The 26385-nt window shown below is 36.6% G+C and overlaps 2 protein-coding genes across 4 annotated transcripts in view; both read right to left on the reverse strand.

The window, feature by feature from the left end:
• Positions 1 to 26385, reverse strand: part of ss18l2 (ss18, like 2) — a 692656-nt gene that overhangs the window by 376568 nt on the left and 289703 nt on the right. The window lies entirely within an intron of this gene.
• The window catches only part of nedd4a (NEDD4 E3 ubiquitin protein ligase a), a 77381-nt gene that overhangs the window by 12315 nt on the left and 38681 nt on the right, over positions 1 to 26385 (reverse strand). For all 3 annotated transcript variants that reach the window (XM_079825798.1, XM_079825797.1, XM_079825799.1), the window contains 14 exons: positions 20026 to 20087; positions 19693 to 19795; positions 14713 to 14876; positions 13346 to 13466; positions 13098 to 13247; positions 9085 to 9156; positions 8628 to 8747; positions 6858 to 7091; positions 6638 to 6715; positions 6452 to 6506; positions 5433 to 5491; positions 5014 to 5079; positions 2358 to 2587; positions 795 to 916 (listed from right to left, as the gene is read on the reverse strand). In XM_079825798.1, the coding sequence (XP_079681924.1) occupies positions 795 to 916; positions 2358 to 2587; positions 5014 to 5079; positions 5433 to 5491; positions 6452 to 6506; positions 6638 to 6715; positions 6858 to 7091; positions 8628 to 8747; positions 9085 to 9156; positions 13098 to 13247; positions 13346 to 13466; positions 14713 to 14876; positions 19693 to 19795; positions 20026 to 20087 (1636 nt within the window). The remainder of the gene's footprint in view (positions 1 to 794; positions 917 to 2357; positions 2588 to 5013; positions 5080 to 5432; positions 5492 to 6451; positions 6507 to 6637; positions 6716 to 6857; positions 7092 to 8627; positions 8748 to 9084; positions 9157 to 13097; positions 13248 to 13345; positions 13467 to 14712; positions 14877 to 19692; positions 19796 to 20025; positions 20088 to 26385) is intronic.

Genomic DNA, 26385 nt, shown 5'->3' on the forward strand with positions numbered 1-26385 from the left:
TACAACATTAAAATAATACAAATACAATATTAATATCAAAAATAAAGTGCAACCAACATTTCTTCAGGTTGAATAAACTGGCTGAACCTGCTACTACTCTCAGTTTAATAAACAAACAATATTTAACAAAGATAAAATGTAACCAACTACTCTTCAATGACTCTACAGATTTCTTTTTCAAAAATATCAACATGATCTGACCGCAGAACACTTCTCTGTGCGTTCACTATGTCGCCAGCTGTACTAAAACTCGCTCTGCAGGCACACTGGGGTCAGGAATTCACAGGTAACATTTAGCAAGGGTTGAAAGTACAGGTAAAACGTTACTAACTTAGCTCTTTCTCCTGGTGGCTTGATAATTTCTCGCACGTTGGCTTCTCTGTCATCCGCCATGCTATGTTTTCTTAGCGCTGCTGCTGGTGCGTGCGTTGCGATGATGTCACAGATAGGCAGACTTAATCGAGTAACGTTTAACGGCTTTATCATTAAAAGTGCTAAGAAAAAATATCCATATAAAGTCTGACGTGCTTAAATCCAATGCGTTATTTCCCATGATCGATACAATCGATTGATTACCTTTTAAAACGATGTTAGATCGATATATGTTGTCCGGAAGGCCATCTTGCCGAGCACAGATCGATGTAGTTAGATCATAGGAAAATAAATCGATACATCGATGTAGTAGATGAATCGTTACACCCCTAGTCTGCATGCGTGCAGTGTGTGGAGAGCCACAGTAAAACACTGTGAATGTGAGTTGTGGGTATTTATATTGGTCTTGACAGGTTACTCACCATCCAAAAGCTTCCCGTGATAGACGGCCATTCCAGCCACCCGGCCGATGAACTTAAAATACGACAGGTGGTCCTCGTTACACAGGCCGGAGTTGGGGTTGATCTGCAGGGTGTAGTTATCCCTGAAACATTCACACCGCACATCTTTAAAGTCTGTCTTTCAAAGGGTTTTCCATGCAAAAATGTTCTTAGCAAGGACAACACGCAAGAGTCTATGGACCCTATGGTCTATGGAGTTCTGTAGTCATGGTTTTTACATCCAAACACAAAAATAAATCAAATCAAATCAAAATTGGCATAAATAAAATAAAAAATGGGGAACAAAATTTAAACATATAAATATTTAATTAAATATTTTTTATAAATGACATACAAATAAAACAAAATGGTTATATTATATAAAGTTTATAAATATAATATAAAACATTGTTAAAACTATTAAATCAAATTTAAAGTATATATAAATATATATATAGTATATGTATAGAGTATATGTAATATATAAGTATATATAAATGACAAAAATAAAATAATAAAATAATATATATTTATTTTTAATAATATAAAATATTAAAACATTTAATTAAAAAAAATATTATAAATATTATATCATTTTTTTTTGAGTCTATGGACCCTTTCACAGACTGAGTTCTATAGTCATGGTTTGTAAATTCAAAAATAAAAATAAATAAAATAAAATAAAAATTGGTATAAATAAAATTTTAAAAAGATTTTTTTTAAATGGGAAAAAATAAAATAAAAACAAATATTTAATTAAATATTTTTACAAATAAAAAATATAAATAAAACAAAAATGGTTATATTATATAAAGTTTATAAATATATTTTAAAACATTGTTAAAACTATTACATCAAATTTAAAGTATATATAAAAGTATGAGTATATATATATATATATATATATATATATATATATATATATATATATATATATATATATATATATATATATATATATATATATATATATATATAGATACATATATGACAAAAATGAAATGAAAAAGATTATATCAACTATATATTATAAAATATTTAAAAAAATAAAAATGATAAAATAATATAAATATTATTTAATTATAATTTTTTTAATTGTACATATCAGTTCCAGATTCCTAGAAAAGTTCAACACTGTGGTGACGCATTTCCACAGTTATTAACCTTGTAAATCTAGCAAATGCATGTATATTAATAACACTATATACTGCATTTTGGCACTAAATACAGAAAACTAGTTAACGCTGCAGTGTGAGTGAGTGTGTGTGTGAATAATTTCTAATAATAAAACGGCTGTGGGAGTGACGGCAAATTTTATGTCTTTCTCTCTCCTGACCACCGTAATCAATCTCTCGATATTTTTCCTTCTTTGGAAAGTCATAGAAACACTATTGTGGATTTTTTCTTTTGCAACTGGGAACGCAAAAAACTACATTTGTTGTAGTTTCCAGACACCACTAAAGAAGTTTACCCAACTATGAAGACTTCTGAGAATGTGAAAAGGGCCGGTTTTACTGAAGATAATATAAAAGTCCCCTCACTCACGTGGCAGAATACTCAAAGAGCCCATAATATGGGTTGAACATTTCCTTGGAGATCAGGAAGAACCATTCCCGGGCCACGCCCCCATAGTCCAGCCCCTTCTCTCCCTCAAACTCCACCCAGAGGCGGGCCTTCAGCAGGTCCGAGCGTTTGACGGCCAGGATGCGTCGGTACGAGTCCTCCAGAAGAGCATTGCGTCTCACATTCAGCTCGAAGCGGTTCGGGATGTCTGCCTGGAGACGGAAGAAAAGGTTATTCCATCAGGTTTTGACATGTTGGGTGACGACATTATTGGTTAAAACGATTTTTCCAGCCCACACAGTGTTGGATGCTTTAGCACAAAATAAGCATTCTAATGAAAGACCATGAAAACAATAGGGGTGCAACGGTTCAAATTACTCATGGTTCAGTTTTTATCACGGTTTCGGTACGTGCTATGTTCAGGGAAATTAGATATTAGCTATATTCAACTGTCGCATTCTCTTTCGCGTCGTGCGCTCGAATGTTTCAATTCACCCTTTGCCAGGAGTTTGATTGACAGGTGTTCTGACCAATCATAATCCGCCATAATCCGTTTATTTGATACTATAAATGAACTAGCAGGAAGAGATGATCGGTTCACGAGCAGCTACAGCGACCTGTCACCACACACTAGAGCCATAAAACGTATTTCATTGTTTACGTTTCTTTAAAAAATGACAAAAGAGTTGAGACTTTGTTTCATATTAAGAGTAGCCTGCTCTGTCCTTTCTGTCAGTGCGTTGTCAGTATCCTCTTTGCTCTGCGATGTGTTTTTCACAGCATGCGAACGTGTGTGTGTGTGTGTGGTGTGAGAGCGCGGCTTGTCGGACATAGCAACAGTAAGTAAAGCGGGCGGGTCTTTGCGAATGGTCAATTAGCAAGGCTTGAATGAGTTTAGTTTAAACACAGATAGCAACATGTGCTGTTCAGGTCTCACCTGCGCTCACACGGGGGATGACGGCGTGCATGGTCATATACACTCACCTAAAGGATTATTAGGAACACATACTAATGCTGTGTTTGACCCCCTTTCGCCTTCAGAACTGCCTTAATTCTACGTGGCATTGATTCAAAAGGCTGCTGAAAGCATTCTTTAGAAATGTTGGCCCATATTGATAGGAGAGCATCTTGCAGTTGATGCAGATTTGTTGGATGCACATCCAGGGCACGAAGCTCCCGTTCCACCACATCCCAAAGATGCTCTATTGGGTTGAGATCTGGTGACTGTGGGGGCCATTTTAGTTCAGTGAACTCATTGTCATGTTCAAGAAACCAATTTGAAATGATTGGAGCTTTGTGACGGTGCATTATCCTGCTGGAAGTAGCTATCAGAGGATGGGGACATCGTGGTCATAAAGGGATGGACATGGGCAGAAACAATGCTCAGGTAGGCCGTGGCATTTAAACGATGCCCAATTGGCACTAAGGGGCCTAAAGTGTGCCAAGAAAACATCCCCCACACCATTACACCACCACCACCAGCCTGCACAGTGGTAACAAGGCATGATGGATCCATGTTCTCATTCTGTTTACGCCAAATTCTGACTCTACCATCTGAACGTCTCAACAGAAATTGAGACTCATCAGACCAGGCAACATTTTTCCAGTCTTCAACTGCCCAATTTTGGTGAGCTCGTGCAAATTGTCGCCTCTTTTTCCTCATTGTAGTGGAGATGAGTGGTACCCGGTGGGGTCTTCTGCTGTTCTAGCCCATCCGCCTCAAGGTTGTGTGTGTTGTGGCTTCACAAATGCTTTGCTGCAGACCTCGGTTGTAATGAGTGGTTATTTCAGTCAAAGTTGGTCTTCTATCAGCTTGAATCAGTCGGCCCATTCTCCTCTGACCTCTAGCATCAACAAGGCATTTTCGCCACAGGACTGCCGCATACTGGATGTTTTTCCCTTTTCACACCACTCTTTGTAAACCCTAGAAATGGTTGTGCGTGGAAATCCCAGTAACTGAGCAGATTGTGAAATACTCAGACCGGCCCGTCTGGCACCAACAACCATGCCACGCTCAAAATTGCTTAAATCACCTTTCTTTCCCATTCTGACATTCAGTGTGGAGTTCAGGAGATTGTCTTGACCAGGACCACACCCCTAAATGCATTGAAGAAACTGCCATGTGATTGGTTGATTAGATAATTGCATTAATGAGAAATTGAACAGGTGTTCCTAATAATCCTTTAGGTGAGTGTAGATAGAGCATACGGCACTCGCATTGAACAAAGTTTAGGCGAAGCCAGAATTCGTATCCATCGACAGAAATCCATCTGTCTGTTTTATTTATTTTCAACAAACCACATTAGAGATGTGAATGCGTCGTCAGATTTGAGATGAACCGCGGTGTAAGTGCATGCTGAACCGTGTGTGGAGAACGGTACAATTCGACTTTTAGAGAGAACCGTTACACCCCTAAGAAAACAAACAACTGATCCCTTTAAAATAATGAACAGGACTGTCAATTGGGTCACTTTTGATTTCTCGTCACCTTCACATGAAGCATGAACTGTGGTGACTTGAACAAACTGGGTTAAATATTAGTTGCTGCCCTTCCATAAACCCCAGATAAGTTGGTCTAGGTGTTGAGATGTGAAAGGGACAGGAAAAAGCCAAAAGCCTGAAATGGGCATTGACGTACCGGTTTCTTCAGTTTCTTGCGGAAGTACTCATACTTCTGTTTATAGTCTCTGGAGTAAGGCACGGCCTGAAATAAAACAGAACACAATCACTTTGCCAATAATCCATCAGCTCTTATCTGCTCAGATGCTGAATGTTCCTGAAACGACAGAGATCATTCAACTCATCCAGGACAAATATAACTTCCCCTCCCCTCATGACACCAATGACACGCACACACCCCTTACAGGAAATGAATGGGAAGAAATGTACAGGGTTTCAGGCTCAGAATACTTTTAGAAACAAGATCTGGCCAAAATCACTGCGTTACAGCAGCCCGTCTCAATGGGATCCATTAATGGCTTAAAGATCCGTTTCTATCGGCTCCGTCTTCACTGCCTGACTGTACATGAACATTAACAGAAACAGGAAACCACTTACTGGACCAGTGATGGCTGAATTCTGTAGTCTTGGATCTTCCCACTGCGTGGCTTTTGTGTCTAAACAAAACAATAAATCATCAAATGTAGTAATAATAATAATAATTGGTATAAATAAAATAAAAAAATTAAAAAGAGTACAAATAAAATATAAATTAAAAGGTTATCAATAAGAATTTTACATTATACAATATGAAATATAGTTTAAATGTTAATAAAAAAAAAATAATGAAAAATAAAATGATAAATATGAGTATATTATAGTATGACATATTATATATATATATATATATATATATATATATATATATAAAGTATGTTAAAAAAAATTATATAAAAGAGTTTGAAAAATACTATATAAAATAAAAAAATGCACATAAAAGTTTTAGATTCATAGAAAAAGCATTGTGGGTTTTTATTGGTGTGGTTATGAACACACACACAAAAAAAAGAGTACAAATAATTTTTTTTAAAAATAAAATGTTATCAATTTGAAAATTGTTATAAATATAATTTAAAATATTTTTTAAATATTAAATAATTTTTTATAATTTTTTATAAAATGTTAATAAAAAAATAATGAATAATAAAATGATAGTACGATTATATATATATATATATATACACATACACACATATACATATATATATATATATATATATATCTATAAATAAATAAAAGTTTACATGAAATAAAAAATACATTAATAAATATTATATACATATATTTAAATATTAAATAATTGAAATAAAATGTAAATAAATAAATTATGAATAATAAAAAGATAAATCTGAGTATATAAAATTGAACTATAATATGCTCATATTTATCATTTTATTATTCATTATTTATTTATTTAAATTATTTAATATTTAAAATAATTTTACATCATATATATAATATTTAAAACATAATATAATATTTTAAAAATTAAATAAATTTTTTTTTTGTTTTTTTAAATGTGCTCAACATTGTGTTTTTTTTATTTTTATTGTTGTGGTTATGAATGTGCCACTTACTGTGATCAATGTAGAAGATTCTGCCGTCACTATGTACTCGCTCCTCCCATCCAGGCTATAAGAGACGACACACACACAAACACACACACACACACACACACACACCTTTTCAACCTCTGCCCTGAACAGCATGTCAATAAAATCATATCATGATTTTGACATCAGCGATGACATCATCCGTCTTACCGGCAGTGGGCCGAGGTCAGTGGGGTCAAGGGAGACTCTCCTCCTTATTTGCACGGGAACCTTCAGTCTGGGATCGTCCTGTGATGGAACAGGAAACAGGATGGCAAACTCAGGAAGTACATATCAGCATGAACAATGGTGCAATCAGACAATGCACAGGAAAACACTTACAGTAAAGAACTGAGACAAATTATTATAGTCATTATCCTGTTCAAGTTACCCATGTGGTGGTCTTAGTGTTGTGGTCTATGAAAAACGGCCGTCCGTTTGGAGCGCTGCGCACCTCCCAGCCGGTCGGCATCAGGCCCACGTGCTCCGGTGTGTGTGTGTGTGTGTGTGTGTGCTGCGGGGACACTTCTGGGGAGAGCAGGGGCGGAGCGTAGCCCACGGGATTCTGGGAGAGAGACATGGCCCCGCCCCCCGCCGCCGCCGCCTCAGGGGGCGCCTGTATGAGCTGAAATACAGAGGTCAAAGTTCAGGGAGACTGAGAAGTATTCTGCATTATTACGCCACAAATTAGGGCTACAAAAGTAATTAAAGACAGAAATCCCTAAGCGATTTGATCTGGTGCTTTCAACGCGTGGCAACCCTCCTCCCAAACTTATAATGATGAGATGCTCTTATATGGCCTTCCTGTGGTTTTACTCCAAATTAAAAAAGCTAGATAGTTTAAAATTTACAAATGAAGAAATTAAGATTAATTATAGTTCTGTCAAATATAATTCTTCTTCTTATTATATACATTTTCTTAAATACGCAACATGTTATATTTTAAAGTGCAATATTACATTTAATATTATGTTTCGTATTTTTTAAATATTTTTATTTAGTAATAATAACAACAATTACAATATCAAAACATAAAATAAAAACTGGTATAAATAAAATAAAACAAAAAAGAGTACAAATAAAAAATATAAATTAAATAAAAAAATTATCAATTTGGAAAAAACAATTGTAAATATAATATAAAAGATTTTTTTAAGATTAATTTAAATTACATTTAAATAAATAAATAATGAATAATAAAATGGTAAATATGAATATAAATATGTAGAAATGAAGAAATTAAGGCAGCCATAATTAGAATTATTTTACTTATTATTATTATTAGCATCATCATTAATTTTCTTAAATACTCAACATTTTATATTTTAGAGTGAATAATATTATGTTTCTTATTTTTTAAATATTTTTATTTAGTAATAATAACAACAACAAAAACAACAACAACAACAACAACACATAAAATAAAAATTGGTATAAATATTTTTTTTTAGAAGTAGCAAAAAAGAACACTTAATTATTAGATTTAATATCATGTTTCTTTTTTTTAATTATTTTTTATTTAGTAATAAAAACAACAACAACAATAACAAAACATAAAATAAAAACTGGTATAATAAAATAAAACAAAAAAGAGTACAAATATAAATTAAATAAAAATGTTAACAATTTGAAACAAAAATATTGTAAATATAAAAGTATTAAATAAGAAAATATTAAATCATTTAAATTACATTTAAATAAATAATGAATAATATAATGATAAATATGAATATAATATGTAGAAATTAAGACTTAATATAATTAGAATTCTTCTACTTATTATTATCATCATCATCATTAATTAAAATACTCAACATTTTATATTTTACAGTGAAATATTACAAAAGTGGTTTCTTATTTTTATTTTGTAATACTACTACTACTAATAATAATTATTATTATGATTTATTATAACAATTTTCACTTTCATTGTTTATTTAATTATTACTAAATTATTGTTTAGTTTCAATAGTATTAATAATAACAATAATATTAATAATGTTAATTATTATTTTACAGTCATATATAATTATGCAGCCAAATTGTGCAAACAAACAAAGCATTAAAAGTGCAATTACAATTTTTTTATTTATTATTTAACGTTATTTCCCTCCAAATTGTGCAGCTCTCCCACAGATGCTGTTGCTAGAGCGAGACGCACCTGAATGAGCGGTCGTGTCCAGGTTGTCGACCTGCTCTTGTGATTGACGTAATAAAGTCTCCCTTTACTGTCCTGCTTTTCCTCCCATCCCGGAGGCAGCCCAGCAGAGGTGGGTAATAACTTAAGGGAAGAACGGAAAAGGATAAAGTGAGCCATGAAATGAAAATATAGAGAGGGGTGAAATGAGGAGAACAAAAATGGAAACAATCCATTACAGATTGTCCGTTTGGTTCAAAAATAGCCATCAGTTAGGAGTTTGCCTCTCAAACACACTGTCCTCTGGGAGCAGATGAGTGATGTATTGCGAAGTTCAGGGCATGCTGGGAAATCTGGGGCAGCTAAGATTACACATCATGTGCTGAGAGACTGAGCAAAACACTGAAACTAGAGCACATGGTGAGAGTTGGGTCTGGGCTTGGATGGATATATATGTATATGAATGCTTCACTGCTCTCACCACGGGGTGAACAGGATGTTCTTCCACCGTCAGGTTCTGTCCACTTCCTCTGCGGCTGCCGTGACCCTGCGGCTGAGAAAAAAAACACAAATCTGAGACGAAACTACACACCCTGTAATGTTAAATATTGTTTATACCATTGCAAATACACTGGCTTTAAAGAGCACCTATCATGGAATTTTGAAATGTACCTTTCATGTAGTGTGTAACATAGATCTAAGTGAACAAAAACATCCTGCAAAGTTTGAAATATGACAGTGCACCGTTTATATAGTTATTTTCTTTCAAAAGTTAGAGTCGACTCTGAGTCATTTTTAAGAATCGTTAGAAGACCGAAGCTTTTTCTCTGACTAGATGACGTCAACTTGTCAAGTTATTTGAATACGATACGCCCACTTATTGCGCTCCAAGACGCCAGTGAAAACTAGAAAACATCATGGCCACGAGACGCCAGTGAAAACTAGAAAACATCATGGAGACGAGACGCCAGTGAAAACTAGAAAACATCATGGCGACGAGACGCTGTTCTGAAGTGCGACTCAAAAGCAAACTTTTTTAATCTTCCCAAGGATGAGCATTTGAAGACTAAGTGGCTTGAAGACGAACCATACATCGTCACGATTGAGTGTTTATTAGTCTTTAAATGTCTCTATTTGAATGTTTCGCAATCTCAGGAAGCTTTTATTATGGACTTCTATTATGGCACATGGTATCTTCTTCGTCTGTCTGTACCAAATGGACTAAATGTGCACAGAGCGCCCTCCGGCTGCCAGGATGAATTGAAAACAACACATAAGAGACTCAATCGCTCATGATTAGGCTACATCTGCGCATTTTGAGGAAGTATTGAATAAAAAATACTCCTCTGTTTAGAAATTTGACACAGACATATGAGAATCTATCAATATGTCTCCTCATCTGCACACTTTTGAACTAAAAGCCCTGAGGGATGTTGATTTGTCGCGAGTCTTCGTGAGGAGTTTTTTTATGAATGAGATCAGCTGAGGCTCATATTACAATCAAACGGTACCGACGCGGTTTTCATATTCATAACTCCTGACACATATTAACAAATTACTGTCACTATAAGACTTTGATGGGCGTTCCGTTTCCGAAAATATCTGCACAGACTATACCAATCACAACTGACTGGGTCATCGGACCAATCACCGCAGATTAGCGTCACGTAAAGGCGGGGTTTTGAAAAGTGAATCACTAAAGGAATCATTTAAGAATCGCTGTCAAAACAGGTAAAAATAAATGCATATTATAAGAAAACTAAAGTCTTTTTTGTCATTGCATGCATGCAAAACTGTTGTTGGGGACTTCTAAAACAATATTTGGAACATAAATGCCATAATAGGTGCTCTTTAAATGAAACAGTGAGCACATTTACATGCACGCTCATAATGCGATAAACAATATTTTGATCAAACTAATGCTAATCGCTTTGAACTTTCACTGTGCACATTCACTATTAATCTTAATTTACACGTCAGAGGTCATGCTAAATGATCAATATAGTCAATGTTGAACTCACTTGGAGCATCATGACTCAAATGAATCAATCATATGAATCATTTATGAATCAGTCTCTTGCATCGGTCAGACAAATGTCAAGACCCATTTTGATTTTTGCAGGGCTCGACACTAAGCCGGTTCACATCTGTCACTCACTTGTCCGAGTAAAAAATGTGCTTGTCCGGAAATTCTTTTATTTATTTGTGTTGTAAATAAAATGTATTCTGAAGCAATATTCTCACCAGTGTTCAATCGGCTCTGACATATTTAAATCTGCATATTTGTGATATTTTTACCTTTTATAAAGGTTTTTCTTTCCATAATCTTATTCAATATAGGCTATGCTTCAGCTTTCCTTTTACATTCTTAAAGCTACACTGTGTAACTTTTTTAGTTTATTCTTAGCTAAAAACACTTAGTTCTTTCAAAAATATATGTGCTCATTAATGTATATTTACTTCTTTCAAGTAATAAAGTATTCTCGTAAGTTTATAATATGCCATTGAAAACACATACGGGTGAGGGTTTGAATGCCGGTCGCCATGTTGCCCCTCCATCTTGAAAGTACATTAGCCAAAGAGGGACATACCCGTAAATTTAAGCTTCGCCTTTCGTGTTTTAACACTCGATGGCACCGTGTCGAATGTGGACGAGGTCGAACTGGAAGTCATGTTAATCTTAGACTAAATCGGCCACCGTAGGAGTTAAAACAAAATCGGAATTGAAAGGAACAGAAACTAATATTCACTGGATGGTCATATACCTTTTAACCAGTGTAGCTTTAAATTTGATCAAAAAAATTTTATTAGAAGAAGACACAATAGGGCTGTTACCAATCAAATTAAATTTACACAGAAAAATTACAACTGTATTAAATAATGTTATGAGATTGTTTTAAATATGTTTGAATATACAAATAAGAAATGTTGGAAAGATGAAACTAAACCACCAGTATGTGGCAGCAGGTGACCGTCTTAATGAGCGAGTCATTGAGTCATTCATTCAAACGGTTCATTCAAACGATTCATTCAAACGGATAATTCATTCAAGAATTAGGCAGGCCCTGTCCCAAATGGCACACTTCATGTGCACTTTCGGTCCTGTGGACTTACAATGGCTGGCATGTGCACATGTCCGTTAAGTCCACGAGATCGTAAGGTGTCCCGTTTGTCATTTTAGGTCTCAGAAGGGTGCTCGCGAGTGCCCCCTTTGAGGTCGATATACGCCCTTGATGCGCACTTCTGCCGAGCCCGCACTGGTGCGGGTTACACAGCGGACTTCTTCCCGACAGTCAAAGTGGCATTACGTCCTGAAAGTGCGGACTCAGAGGAAGACCGTGAGGGTTTAGGGTGCCATTTGGGACAGGGCCGCAGTCACTTACGAATAGTTCATTGAATCTTTGATTCAACCGATTCATTCAAACGCTGAATCATTCAGTAACACGCTGTTGCTGTGAGATGCGTTATGGTTCTGCTGTGATCTTTGTTTGGAACTATTTTTGCTGATGAAATCGAACAAAAACAGCAAATATTACATCTAAAAAGTAAGTGACTTAATGTTAATAATTGATTATGGACCTGTCATATGAAATCAGTGTCATTTTTAGCTGTGTTGGTATTCAGGAAAACAGCACTCTTGGTTCTGTGATGTTGCTTAACTGTACGATAACATACGATAGCCTAACATAGGCTATCGTATGTTATAAATATAAAAACTCCACAATTTATCATTTTAACCATGTATGTTAACTGAGGTTCTTTGTATGAGCAGCTCTCATTTGTTGTGATTTCTCCTCGAGAGGCGGCGCAAGCGTCAACAGCACAACATTATGTCAGTTTATTATACATTATTATTATTATTAACTATCAATCGCCACTTACACTAAATTAATGCAGAATCAGTCTTGCATTTTGGTGATTCCATAGTTATTTTTTGTTATTGATGTTTTAGTCAGGATCCTTGTCCGGTCAGGCAAGTAAAATTCTCTTTCACTTGCCCCTTCAAAAAATCAGCTTGTCCCGGACAAGCGTTAATGTCGAGCCCTGATTTTTGTATCAGTGGCTTAATGTGAGGAATAGTTCTTATGAATGTGGCATCTTAAATAAATATCTGTAAGACGTTAGAAAATGTGTGAGTTGCTTAAAGTAGATAGTTAGCATGAGTCTGATTTGAATTGCATGTGTCAATGCATGTTTTAAAAAAAAGCCTCACCAAGGCTGCATTTATTTGATTAAAAATACAGTAAAAATTGTAATATTGTGATAAATTATTCTCATTTAAAATAACTGTTTTCTATGTGAATATATAGTAAAGTGTAATTTATATCCTGTGATCAATGCTGAATTTTCAGCATCATTCCTCCAGTCTTCAGTGTCACATGATCCTTCATGATCATTCTCATATGATGATTTGAGAAACATTTATGATTATTATCGGTGATGAAAACAGTTGTGCTGCTTCATATGTGTGTGTGTGTGTGTGTGTGGACTGACCGTGAGGGATGTGCGTCTGTCGTTTCCTGGCGTCAGTCGGCTGAACTCCTCACAGAATCCTGTGAACTCCATCGGGGAGTGAGGGGGCGGAGGAGAGCGCTCGCTAAGGCTGTATAGCGTGGACTCATCTGCCGTTATGATCTCCCAGCTCTACAAAACACACACACACACACACACACACACAGATGTGAAGGTGTGTCGTTTGTCCATGTGTTCAGAAGGAGTCACAGAAGAGTGTGTGTGAGTACCTCAGGTGATTCTCTGCGCTCGTGGTTCTCCTCATGTTCAGATATTTGTCTGCGTGTGAGGAATGCCCGCTGGGACTCATTTTGTGTATCCTGTCTCTGTTCATTGTCTCTTTGAGTGTCCCTGTAAATCAGGACACACACTTCAGTGCTCAAAATGACCCAGAAAGACTCCAATAAAGCAGGTGAGGGCGCCGCTGACCAGCGGAGAGCAGAGGAAGGAAATAACAGGCCTGTCTAAGGTATAACAGGATGATTGACTTCTGTTTTATGCAAGTAATGAGCTGCTGATTGTTGAAAATCTACAGAAAATAAATGGATTGTCACACACACACACACACACACACACACACACACACACACACACACACACACACACACACACACACACACACACACACACACACACACACACACACACACACACACACACACACACACACACACACACACACACACACACACACACACACACACACACACACATCAAAATGATTTGTATATATCCTGATTATGAAAACTCCTGACCTTTTTTAAATTATTTGTTAATCATTTTTATACAGAGAGAAAGAAATTAAAAACAAAAAAGAAAGAGAATAAGACAAAATAAGCCAAAATAAAAATAAAACAAACAAAATAAAAAACTGACTTTTAAAATATAAAATCTTAACATGGCCTTCAGTTTCTGTGCAAGAATTTGTATTTGATGTACTAATAAAAAATAATACAACTAAATAAAATTAAGATTTTATCAAATCTTAGAATATAAAATAAAGTGCAAATTGCATATTTGGTGTACTAATAAAATAAAAATTAAAACAAATAAATAAACCAAACAAAAATAAAAATAAACTAAATATAGAACAAAACAAATAATTAACTTTTTAAATTATATTTGATATATTTTTAGATCATATTTGATATTTGAAAAAAAATAAATAAATTAAAATAAATTAAATAAAACGAAATATAACAAATAGCACATAAAATAAAGTCATATTTGGAGTACTAAATATATATATAGTAATAAATATATATATATATATATAAAAAAATAGTATACAAATTATGTAATAAAAATATATATTTTTTAAATAAAATAAGAAATAATGACCTTTTTAAATGCAAAATATTAAAATAGCCTTTTGTGCAAAAAGTATATTTGCTGTACAAAAACTAATGTAACAGTAATTAAAGTACATTGCAGTTTCATTCTAGTGACACCAAGGTCATGGGGTCAAGTCACTTTGATTGAAACCATGTGCCAAATGAATGAACATAAAAGATAAATGCAAATATTTACATTGCGCACAGGGCTTGTGAATGTATGTTTCTAATGTGTGTGTGTGTTTTAAGTAGGTGATAATTACTGGATGGTGGGTCTGTGCCACTGTGTGGTCCTGCTCTCATGGTTGACGTAGTAGGTTCGCCCCAGGTTGTCCTGCCTCTCCTCCCAGCCAGGGGGCAGCGCAGGCAGCTGATGGGGGTGATGAGGACTGCATAATTCATGAGGCTCCAGAAACTCCCAACCAGGCTACAAGACAGACATGACCAGAGTATTAAAACATTGTGCTGTTACTTTTCTTACAAGCGATTCTATGGTAAATCCTCTGTTTGTCTGATCATTGGTCAGCCATTTAACTGCTTTTAATGCAAAGCGACTTTATAGTACACATATTTCACATAACAACCCCCTGGAGCACCCCAGACGTGTCTCTTATTATAAAGCTCCATATTGTGCCTGTATTTCTCGTCCGATGTGAACACACCCCACACCAGCATCAACACAGCGCTCGTACAATGAGAGTGGGCTGGAAAAGTACACAGTGACTCTGCTGGTTCTATATTACAGTTATTGTGCATAAATATAACTCATGTGTTTATGCACTAACAAATGTCATTAGTTTGCCGAAGGCTTTGTTTCTTTTGTTTGGAAACTCGATGACATTCAACGCTAGTTCAAAGAAAGCACATGCATGGTGCAGAACACATACTGAACTGCAAAAGCTCATGTTCAGCGGCGTTTCCCTGAGTAAAACTCACCGCCAATATGCTATGATGTTGCAGGCGGTTGCTAAAGCTTTGATTGCTAAGGTTTTCTTTTGTGGTTTATTTGTGAAATAATAAGCAAGTCATTTAATTCAATTTGGCTCAGGCCAAAATAATAACAAAAAATTAAAGAAAATGATATGCGTGTGTGTGTATATATATATATATATTTTTGGGGGGCTTGAGCCATATTTTAAATAAGGTCACTTTACATGATCTCTTTTTTCTCAGTACAAAAAGATAATAAATAAATAAATAAATCCTGACCTTAAAGGTCATATATTTCTTTAGATGATCTTGTTTCTCAGTAAACATGAAAAAAATAACAACAAACACACAAAAATTCTGAGCTTTATATTTATATTTTTACATGATCTTGTTTTCTCAGTAAAAGTGCAAAAAATAAATAATAATAATAATACATTTAAAAAAAGTCCTGGGCTTAAAGGTGCACTATGTAAAATGTTTTCAGTAAATATATCAATGTTATATATTTTGCTCAGTTGAGTACTGACAATATCCCAAATGTTTCCAACTGTTTGTAAATCGTGAGATGCTATTTTACCCGAAGAACCGGGACGTGTGAGGGCGTGGCCTGTCAATGACATCATATCCGCGTTCCCCTCGGTTTCCTGTTTTACTCTGCAGAAACGCTTTACTCTCACTGCAGTGTGAACAAGTGTCATAGCAGCCGCTGAGAGAACGCACAGAGTAACGCCATCACATCATCAACACACTCAGATGTGTGTAATATGATCAACAGAGTTGCGTTTCCTCACACTCATGAGCGGAGGAGCGGAAGTGGCGCCGGCGACTGTGTCATAATAAAAGTCCCGCTGCTCGCGAGGCGTGTGTTGCGTTCATCTTGTTAACAATCGCTCCAGCGGTTCCTCAGCTCCACAACACTCGCTCCTGCTCTGCTTCAGACTCAGGCTCAAACGTGCCGTCATCAAACTACGCCTTTGTTTTGAACAGGCGACCTCTAGCGGACGGAAAAGTTACATAGTGCACCTTTAATATCTTTACATGCCCTTGGTGTAAAGTGTTTTTTTGATGTATTAAATAAAAAAAAATAGTAACAGTGATGTTTGACTAAATAATATATAATAATAATTAGGGCTGGGAAAATTAACGTGTTAACGCGGGCGATTAATTTTTTTAGCTTAACGCATTAAAAATATTTTACGCAAATAACGCAGCGTCCGTTTTTATATCCATTTTTGCCAAGCGTTACATGATCACGCTCCTATTCATTTAAATACTTCTAAGCACGACAAGACACTGGAGAACGCGCTGTATGTAAATGTACTGTGTGTGTGTGTGTGTCAGTGTCCTGTCTGTGTGGCTGTGTCTCATGTCAGCTAATCGAGGGGCACTCTGACACACACACACACACACACACACACACACACACACACACACACACACACACACACACACTCGACGCACAGACAGACTCACGGTCAGTCTCCTGCTCACATCAAGTTCTCTTTTGCTCTTGAACAAACAATAACAACACAGAGAATTTTGAGTATTTTCATATTAGGAGTCATAAATGAGTTAAATAACGTCTTAAATGAACTTAAAGAGTTGTGAGGAAATGAGATGCGCGGGACAGCGCGTCAGATGCGCGTCATGTTCGTCAGCGGCTGTTCTTAAAGTGACAGGAGCACTGATGATGTCTGTCATTAATGTTCATCAAAGAACAACGGGAACAGAGACAAGTGTAGCTTTAATGATGATTAATCTACATTTCATTTATTATTTATGCCGTTAAGAAAGGTGTTCGATAACTATTACATTTCTGTATATGTCTAACAGGGAAGACCACAGGTAAATATAACATTTATTATTTGGGGTTTATGTAAAGATTGTTTTAAGTTCACTTAAATTAAAAGTTGTTTTTTTAAAGCCTAATAAATGTTGAAATTGGGAGCTTTCAGTTATACTGTAATGTAACGTCATTAATGTTTCATAGAGACTTTAGTATCAGTGATGGAAAACATTCATAAAAAGATGCCATTACAACACATATTTAAAATATACTGTCTTCAAATTGTTTCCACATTAGTTTGGAGAGTAACTGAAATTATTACAATATCAAAATATTAAAAACTTAAGATATTAAAAATGTGCGATTAATCGCGATTATTTACAGAATTTTTTTTTATTAATTAGTACATTTTTTTGAAACAATTCCCAGCACTAATAATAATATTATTTATATATATATATATATATATATATATATATATATATATATATATATATATATATATATATATATATATATATATATATATATATATATATATATATATATATATATATATATATATATATATATATATATATATATATATATATATATATATTTATAAAAAATAATACAATATTTATTATTTAAAAAAATTAAACAATAGTTACAGTGATGTTGGACTAAAAACACATTCAATCCAACAATAGACAATTTCCGACAACCATAATTCCTGATTTTTTTTCCCCCTCAAGGACAAAGTCTGTCTATCTGTGGTTCTGTTCAGAAATAACCCTCAGCTGAAGGGCGAAACAAGTCTGAAAAGCTTTGTGAATGAGGCAGAACTGTGCTCGAGGACACAAAGCACTTTAGAGCAGATAGAGGAATAGAAAATGTTTTCATGGCCTCTCCATCCAACACAGACTCTTGAAGGAAACTGCATCAGTAATGATACTTCCTTTAAACCCGGGGTCGCCAACTAGCGGACTCCGTTCCGAATCTGGACCGCGAAGCCTTTTGAAATAATGCCCTACGAGGCATAAAAGCCGTATAATGTAATGAAATAAATAAATGCCAAATGCCATTAAAAAAAAATTCATGCAGTGAAGAAGAGACTGAGCAGAAAGCGACACGCAAAAACAATGGCATTTTCAAAAATTAGGAAAGTTGACGCTGAGTTTTCCGAGAGAAAAAAATCGCATTTATTCTTCCTGCATCCTGTACTTGCTCTGATTCTGTTGCAGTTGTCAAAAGTGGAAACATTAAATAAAATGTTTCTCGCACTTTTTAATTTTTCCACTTTATTTTTGCCTGTTTGTGTTTCTGAATGATATTGCTAATGATATTTTACCAGTGCAATTTGAAGCACAGAAGAGAGCAGTGTTCAATATTAGATACATTTAGTTAAGTAGAGACTATACATGTGAATAAACATAAAATGTGTTATGAGATTTCTGATTTTTTTTTTTTTACCAGGGGGGTTTGCGTTCATTGATTGTTATTATTTATCTCAGTTCAGCAGGGAAAAAGCACTTGCTAGTAATGTTGAAATGAATGTATTTTCAATGCAGATTTCGAGATGAAGGCATTTTTAGTTCAACATATTTTTGTCAGACATGGTTACTGGTTGAATTTAGATATTTTGTACCAAAGCAACTTAAAGGACATTAAAGAACAACAACAAAATTAGATCAGTTTTGTGAAGGATTACCTATGTTTGCTTTAAAGGATTAGTTCACTTTTAAATAAACTTTTGCTGATAATTTACTCACCCCCATGTCATGTTCATGTCTTTCTTTCTGCAGTCGAAAAGAAATGAAGGTTTTGGATGAAAACAATCCAGGGTTTTTCTCCATATAATGGACCACGATCTAATTTGACCTTACTTGCCGGAAGTTATGGCTGAGCTCAGACACGATCGCGTTTGTCTGTTAAGAGGTAAAATAATAGTATAAATACTGCTGGGTTTCTCGCAGAAACTGATGGTTTGTCTAGATAAGACCCTTATTCATCATCTGGTGTCGTTTAAAGCCCTTTGAAGCTGCACTGAAACTGTCATTTGGACCTTGAACCGTTTGGAGCCCATTGAAGTCCATTATATGGAGAAAAATCCTGGAATGTTTTCATCCAAAACCTTAATTTCTTTTCGACTGCAGAAAGAAAGACATCTTGGATGACATGAGGGTGAGTAAATTATCAGCAAAAGTTGATTTAAAAGTGAACTAATCCTTTAACAATACGAACATGTTTTCGCCATATGAGAACATATTATATTTTGTTCAATTAAGAACAAATGCTATCTACACTAATTTCTTTAGTCTGGCAATAAACATAAATGATTGTGTTTAGGTATATAACTGTCCGGTGAGGAGGGTTCATTTACTGGACCTCAAGCAATTTTAGTTGAAGACCCCTGCTTTAAACAAACCACACTACAGTTAAAGATGTAGGAAATCATTAAAGCACTGTATCACATACACACAGCTGCGCTTTATCGTGAATCAATGCAGCCTCTGTGATTAGTTTGTGTTTGCATTATTCTTACATCCAGATTCTCGTTCAGTTCAGCAGGGTCGTCCTCCGCATCGCTGTTTTTGGGCAGGTACGTCATCTTCAGTCGCAGATGACCTTTCACCCTCGACTTGTGACTGTATCAAAACAGACGCATCAACAAAAGACTCCTCAAAGCACCAGAGAAAGATTGCTTTCCATTGAAGTGTATCAACGGTGTTGATGTGTACATGTTTCAAATGAAAACAGTGCACCGTTACACGATGTCATAGCAGGTCAAAGGGCGTACAGGATGAAGTCAGAGAGCGTTAGGCTGAAAACATCATGTTTGGGGAATAAAGCATGCGGGTGTAAATCTCCTGCTAACCTTCTCGGGTGCAACAGGAAGTCCTTGAACGTGTACGGCCTTTCATTGTTCGGATTTTCTGTCTGTGGGTATATACATAAAAAAAGATCAAAATATTGAAACATAAATAGCAACAGTATGTATACAGTATACACCGATCAGGCATAACATTATGACCACCTTCCTAATGTACATTGTGTTGGTCCCCCTTCCATTGGATTGAGATCTGGGGAATTTGTAGGCCAAGTCAACACCTCAAACACATTGTGCTCCTCAAACCATTCCTAAACCATTTTGGCTTCGCCGGCTTGCCTTCTTCCCATAGTGCATCCTGGTGCCATGTGTTCCTCAGGTAAGCCACGCACACACACACGTAGGGTTGGGCGATGTCCCCTAAATTGGCAGTTGACAATGTTTACAGTAAAACATCGTGATGGATGATGATATCGTCGTTTGGGGGGGGGGGGGGGGGGGGTATATAATATACTATATCTCTTTACATAAATACTATTTTCTACTTAAAACTATCATTTAGTTATTTTTACTAACCCAAATAATGACTCATCCGCTAGGTTGCACGTGAGGGGAAAAAATAGCTTCCTTCCACTTAAGAGTTGAGCTCTTTATATTTTAATATATCTCTTTACATAAATACTATTTTCTACTTTTAAAAATGTATTTAGTTATTTTACTAACCCAGTGTTTTGTATGTGAAGCTGTTTCACGTGAATATTACCACAGGAGTGAAGCACAAAGCTTTGTTTAGCCTACAAAGGAAATAATGGTCAGATAACACTTTTTCATTCTGCTTTGTGATCTGGATCTGGTCAATCGATTTTCCGTGAATTTGAACAATAGGCCTAGTACATTTTATCCCAATGGACATGGACATCTCGTTTCTTTTCCCAAATCTTCACTCGCACCCATTTTCGCAGGGGATTATAAACGTTTCTTCCTTTCGTTTGCTTATAATTAAGTCTATTATAACTATTCACATCCTTTACTGTGGGAAAGTATAACAAAGCACTGTGGGACGAATACTTTTTTACTTCAAATTGTATTTAACACAGTTTGTTCTTGTTGTTAAACTTAGTAAGGCGCGTCAAATTTGGTTTATTTGAATAGCGCATTTCACACACACACGCCGGTGATTTTAGTTTCATTTTCTCTGGCAGTGAATAATCAAACATTGCCTAAATGTCTTGACCTTCTGGAAGATAAAATCCGCTCTTCAGACATTTTATAACAAGTGTTGCCTTGCAACATCAGGAGAAAACATGAAGATGAAGATATTCGAGAAGGTGTCTTTCCAGCTTGTGTCCCACATCACTCTAAAAAATGCTGGGTTAAAAACAACCCAAGTTGGGTTGAAAATGGACTAACCCAGCAATTGGGTTGTTTTAGCCCAGCGGTTGGGTTAAATGTTTGCTTAAAACAACCCAATTGCTAGGTTAAAACAACCCAATTGCTGGGTAAAACAATCCATTCACTGGGTTAAAACAACCCAATTGCTGGGTTAGTCCATTTTCAACCCAACTTGGGTTTTTTTTAACCCAGCATTTTTGAGAGTGATTCCTCTCAAAGCGCAGAGCGGTATATGACGCATCTTTGCAGGGAAATAGTATGAATCAAATATTTTTCTAACTAATATTTAATTTTCTTATATTCTTGAGGTTACCATTATTTACTGAAAATCGTTTAAATATTTTATAGGCTGTGTTGTTTCACTGACGGAAGTGCTAAAATAAACACGCATGCTTATGGATGTTTCAGCCTCAAATGATTTCAAAATGTAGGCTACATATCTGGCATAGACTACAGTATTTAAAATAGCATATTTGCATTAGTTACATTCTCAATTTAATTTACAGAGCAATCCCTGCTAAGTTTTTAGTTGAACTAATACTATAGAAGCGGATTAGTGTGTGTCGCACTCGCAACGGGGGCGTGGCATCACGATGGTGGCGCTCCATCCGCACAACCCTACACACCCGGCCATCCGGAGGATGGATACCCGACCCGAGCCCGATGGGACCGTTCGGTAACCGACAGATATTTAGAAATAATGTTCGGGTCGGGCTCGGTCACGTCAGCGCGATAAGGCATTGAACATTTGAAATTTAAAACAGCTTATTATGTAGGTAGCCAATGGGCCTGTTTAACTTGATGCAAAGGTTTGTTTTTGTGATTCAAATTGAAAGATGGATTCTGAAATCCACTACCGCTTCAATATAATTGTATATATCCTAATTAAACTCATAATCAAAGCCTGAATCAATATTCATCCTCCTTTATAATTATGATTTTAATGATTCTTTCCAGTTATGAGTTTGCTTATATCAATAGGACCCATGATCGTTTCTTCCTTTATAATTTCTAAAGTTTGTATTTGGTCTCTGAGTGGTGACTGAGGGTCTGTCCTGGTTGTGTGTGATGTTTCGCAAAAACACTTGATTTCAACATGTTGTCGTGTGTTTGGATTTTAGAGGCATCACACACCTCCAACTCGACAGGAATGCAGTAACAGAGATTGCTCTTTTAGCCCGGCTTCCAGAGATGAAATATGGATTTGTCTTTCATGTTATTTCTTTATTTTATATTTCCTTTTACTGAAACCCTAAATAATCAAGATGAATATGGTCTGTACTATTGTCTGTATCTCTCACTGAGAGAAAAGCACATGTTATCAATATGTTTTGGAAAACTTTCTCTGGTTGGGACCAGATCGCACCAACTCCAACCTTGGAAAGACTGTGTATCTGTGTATGTGCGCAGTATTCGGTGTTACAGATCAGCTTTGGAGGTGGATTGCGGGCATGCTAAAAGATGAGGGGCTTGTTGTTCTGGACAAGCTGGCGCCTGCTCCAGAATCTGGAAGGTCATTATGTGCCTAATTTCGGGGTGAAAGCGTCAACAAGTGATATCTGTACACGTGAATCTGATTAACTGACAACGTGTGGAAATTTACCAAGACTGTCCATTTTCTCTGAGCCAATCAGAATCATTCCACATGACAATAATGACGTAGTTAGACCATGAAAACAGTATAACTGTTCCGAAATTGTATGTACGATAGAAGGAGGCGGGGAGACTGCTAAAGGGAGTGCGGCCTACGAACTCCTTATGAGCTGGCTTCTGCTGATGAAACTGCAAACTATTCTTCAGTACATTTTTCTTTAAAGGGGTGGTAAACCACGATTTCACTATTCTAACTTTAGCTAGCGTGTAATGTTGCTGCTTGAGCATAAACAACATCTGCAAAGTTCCAACGTTCAAAGTTTAAAGTAAAGGGAGATATTTGCTTTTAAAGAAATCCATTTCTAAGGACTACAGCAAACGGCCAGTAGGCGACTACAGACATTCCTCCAGGGTTGGTGACATCACCAGGCTCAATATTTACATAAACCCCTCCTCCGAGAATATTAAATATGGGGGGGTGAGGCCATTTTGTATCGCGGCGCTGTTGTGGTATAGTTAGGCTGGAGTGGTGTTGCCGCAATGCCGACGAAACACTGTTATTTTCATCCGGATTGCAGGTCTGGGGTACTTGCTTTGTTCAGCCTTCCTTGGGACGGGGGTGCGTTGCAGAGCGTTTAACATACAGCATGTTATATGCACATGTGTGTTTGAGACGGAGGGGAACAGGCGCGCGTGCGGCTCCCGCTGCACATTTCACGGAGGAAAACTTCCACAATCTTCGCGAGTTCAATGCATGATTTGCACAACGGCTTGTCCTGAAAGCTGGATTTACAAACAGAAGCTGTTTACGGGCCACAACCTGTAAGTCTGATTTATTTTTCATCGATGTGTTTTCCTGTAATAGGTTAATTGTGCGTTGTAGCAAGGAAGTAAACAGATGACAACGCTGTTCTGCAAACCAGTCTGTTAAAGCTGCAATATGTAACTTTTCCGTCCGCTAGAGGTCGCCTGTTCAAAACAAAGGCGTAGTTTGATGACAGCACGTTTGAGCGCAGAATCTCGGGACATGTGGTCTTCACCTCACAGCCGGTGGGAAACAGTCAGGATAGGACTCGGGCAGAAATCATGTTCATGGATGCGATTATTAACATTACTGTAGTGAAGCAGAGCAGGAGCGAGTGTTGTGGAGCTGAGCAAGGCCGCAGGAGCGATTGAAGAGCGGGACTGTTATTATGGCATAGTCGCTGGCGGGACTTTTATTATGACACGGTTGCCGGCGCCACTTCCTCTTTTCCAATCATGAGTATGAGGTAATGCAACTTTGTTTATCGTATTAGATATATCTGAGTGTGTTGAAAAGGAAGTTATGACGTTCGCTCGGCGGCTGCTATGACACTTGTTCACACTGCAGTGAGAGTAAAGTGTTTCACTGAATAAAACCGGAGACCGAGGGTGACGCAGATATGACGCAATCGACAGGCGACTCCCTCACACGCATAGCCCACACGTCCCGGCTCCTTGGTTAAAATAGCAATTTTCTCACGATTTACAAATAGTTGAAAACATTTGGGATATTCTAAGTTCTCAACTGAACAAAATATATAACACTGGCCTAGTGGTTTCTGGATGTTTTACTGCAAAAATCCTACATAGTTCACCTTTAAATGCTCATTCATACTTAACGTTATCCGACGAACACCTAAGGTTACAAACACTAACGTTAAAATCTCAAAAGCGAACTTGGCATTAGTGTAAATGATTCTTTGATTAGAGCTTTTATGTATTGTTTATCTACAGGCATGCTAAACATGGTTCTGTGTGTGATTTGGCCACTAGTAAAGCCAGTGTTTAGTGTTTTCGTTTTGGGTTAATAGTTCTTGCGACAGATATTTGGCTATACTCGTTCTAAAAATACAAAAGTGCCATTCAGTAGCGATCACTATAGATCCGCAGTCTTTACTCTTGAGGACTGAACAGGTTCTGCTCGATCATCTTCACTAAAATGTTCTGGGTCTGATTCGGGCTCAGATTGGTATGGTTTTATTGACGCCATTGTTTCTATAACTGACCAAAGCACAGCCTCCGGTAAGGGGCGTGGCGTTTCCGACAAACGTGCACTGCGGTTAGCGAATCACAACACACTGGGCCAGCTAACCAATCTGAGCCCACTGCGTATTTTTGAGGGACTGGCTTCATACAACCCGGAAAGAATCAGACCGTTTTACAAGGAGGGACAAAGCAGTGTAGAATAAAGGTCAAATATATGAAAAATAATGCTTTTTTTTTTTTTTAAACAAAGCATGAACACATGTTACAGTGCACCCCACAAACACAATCAAGCCTTCAAAACAATGTGTTTTACCACCCCTTTAATTAATCTAACTCCTGACTCTTGGTCTTCATTTTTCACTACTGGTCCTGGGTCCTAAGCTGTTACCCCAACAAAATAAATTAAAAAATATTACCCTAACATCCGTCTCCCTGTGTGCGGAAATTTGTTTATGTAGCTGTGACAACGCGCTTGTTGCATATTAGGCTACATGTGACTGGCAGCGCAACTTCAGCACCATCGAGCAGAGGAGGACAGCCTTGAAGCCATCAGTTGATGCAATCCTGTTTCTGCATAAATCTAAACCTGGATTAGCCTAAACTTTGATGGATGGATTGTGTAAATATATCCCATGTTGCAGTTTAGTAGCCATACAGTTTTCAAGAAAAATTTCAATAAGCTGCATTTGTGTTACGTTAATGTTTTGTTCTGTTAGCTTGGGCCATTTTTGGTAGACCTTTGTTCATTTAATTTCAATTGGCTATTTGATTTGGCCCTGTGTTAAAGGGTAACTTCAGTGGTTTCGCATTAGGCTTTGTATCAGTAGAAACCCGGTAGTATATTCAAATTATGGTACTTTCCCCACTCATATCCCCCTGAGACGAGAGAATTATGCATTTTATTTCTGGAAAAAAATCCTCTGATGACGCAAATATCATCATTTTGCATCATCGGAGGATTTTTTGGCCAGAGGCAAAGACTACATCCAGTAGATGGAGCTGTTCCGCATGTTATCAACCCGCCCATAGGGGAGAGATCTCACACACAGAATCTGAGACACAGACGGACGCACGGACATTCATAACGGAGCGATGCAGAGCAAAGTGAGTGTTTCAACTTTTCAATGAATTCCTGGTATAGTTTGGCTTCCATATGCGATCAGAAAACGTGCCAGACTACGCTTAACGTTACCTCAGCTCAGCTCAGCTCTTCGTAATGAATTAAATCTGACTCCTGCTGTGTCTGTGACGTGACTTTCGTTCGGCTCACTCACACTTTATTGAAAAGACACTTCAGTTTTTAATTGTAGTGTTTATTCTCTAACTGAACGAAATGATTGTATTACTATGAAGATCAAGACGACGGTGTACGGAGTGGCCTCGTAGGGCAGCGACGCAAGTGCATTCTGGGAG

This window comes from Gobio gobio, assembly GCF_949357685.1.
Source record: "Gobio gobio genome assembly, chromosome: 9".
NCBI lineage: Eukaryota > Metazoa > Chordata > Actinopteri > Cypriniformes > Gobionidae > Gobio > Gobio gobio.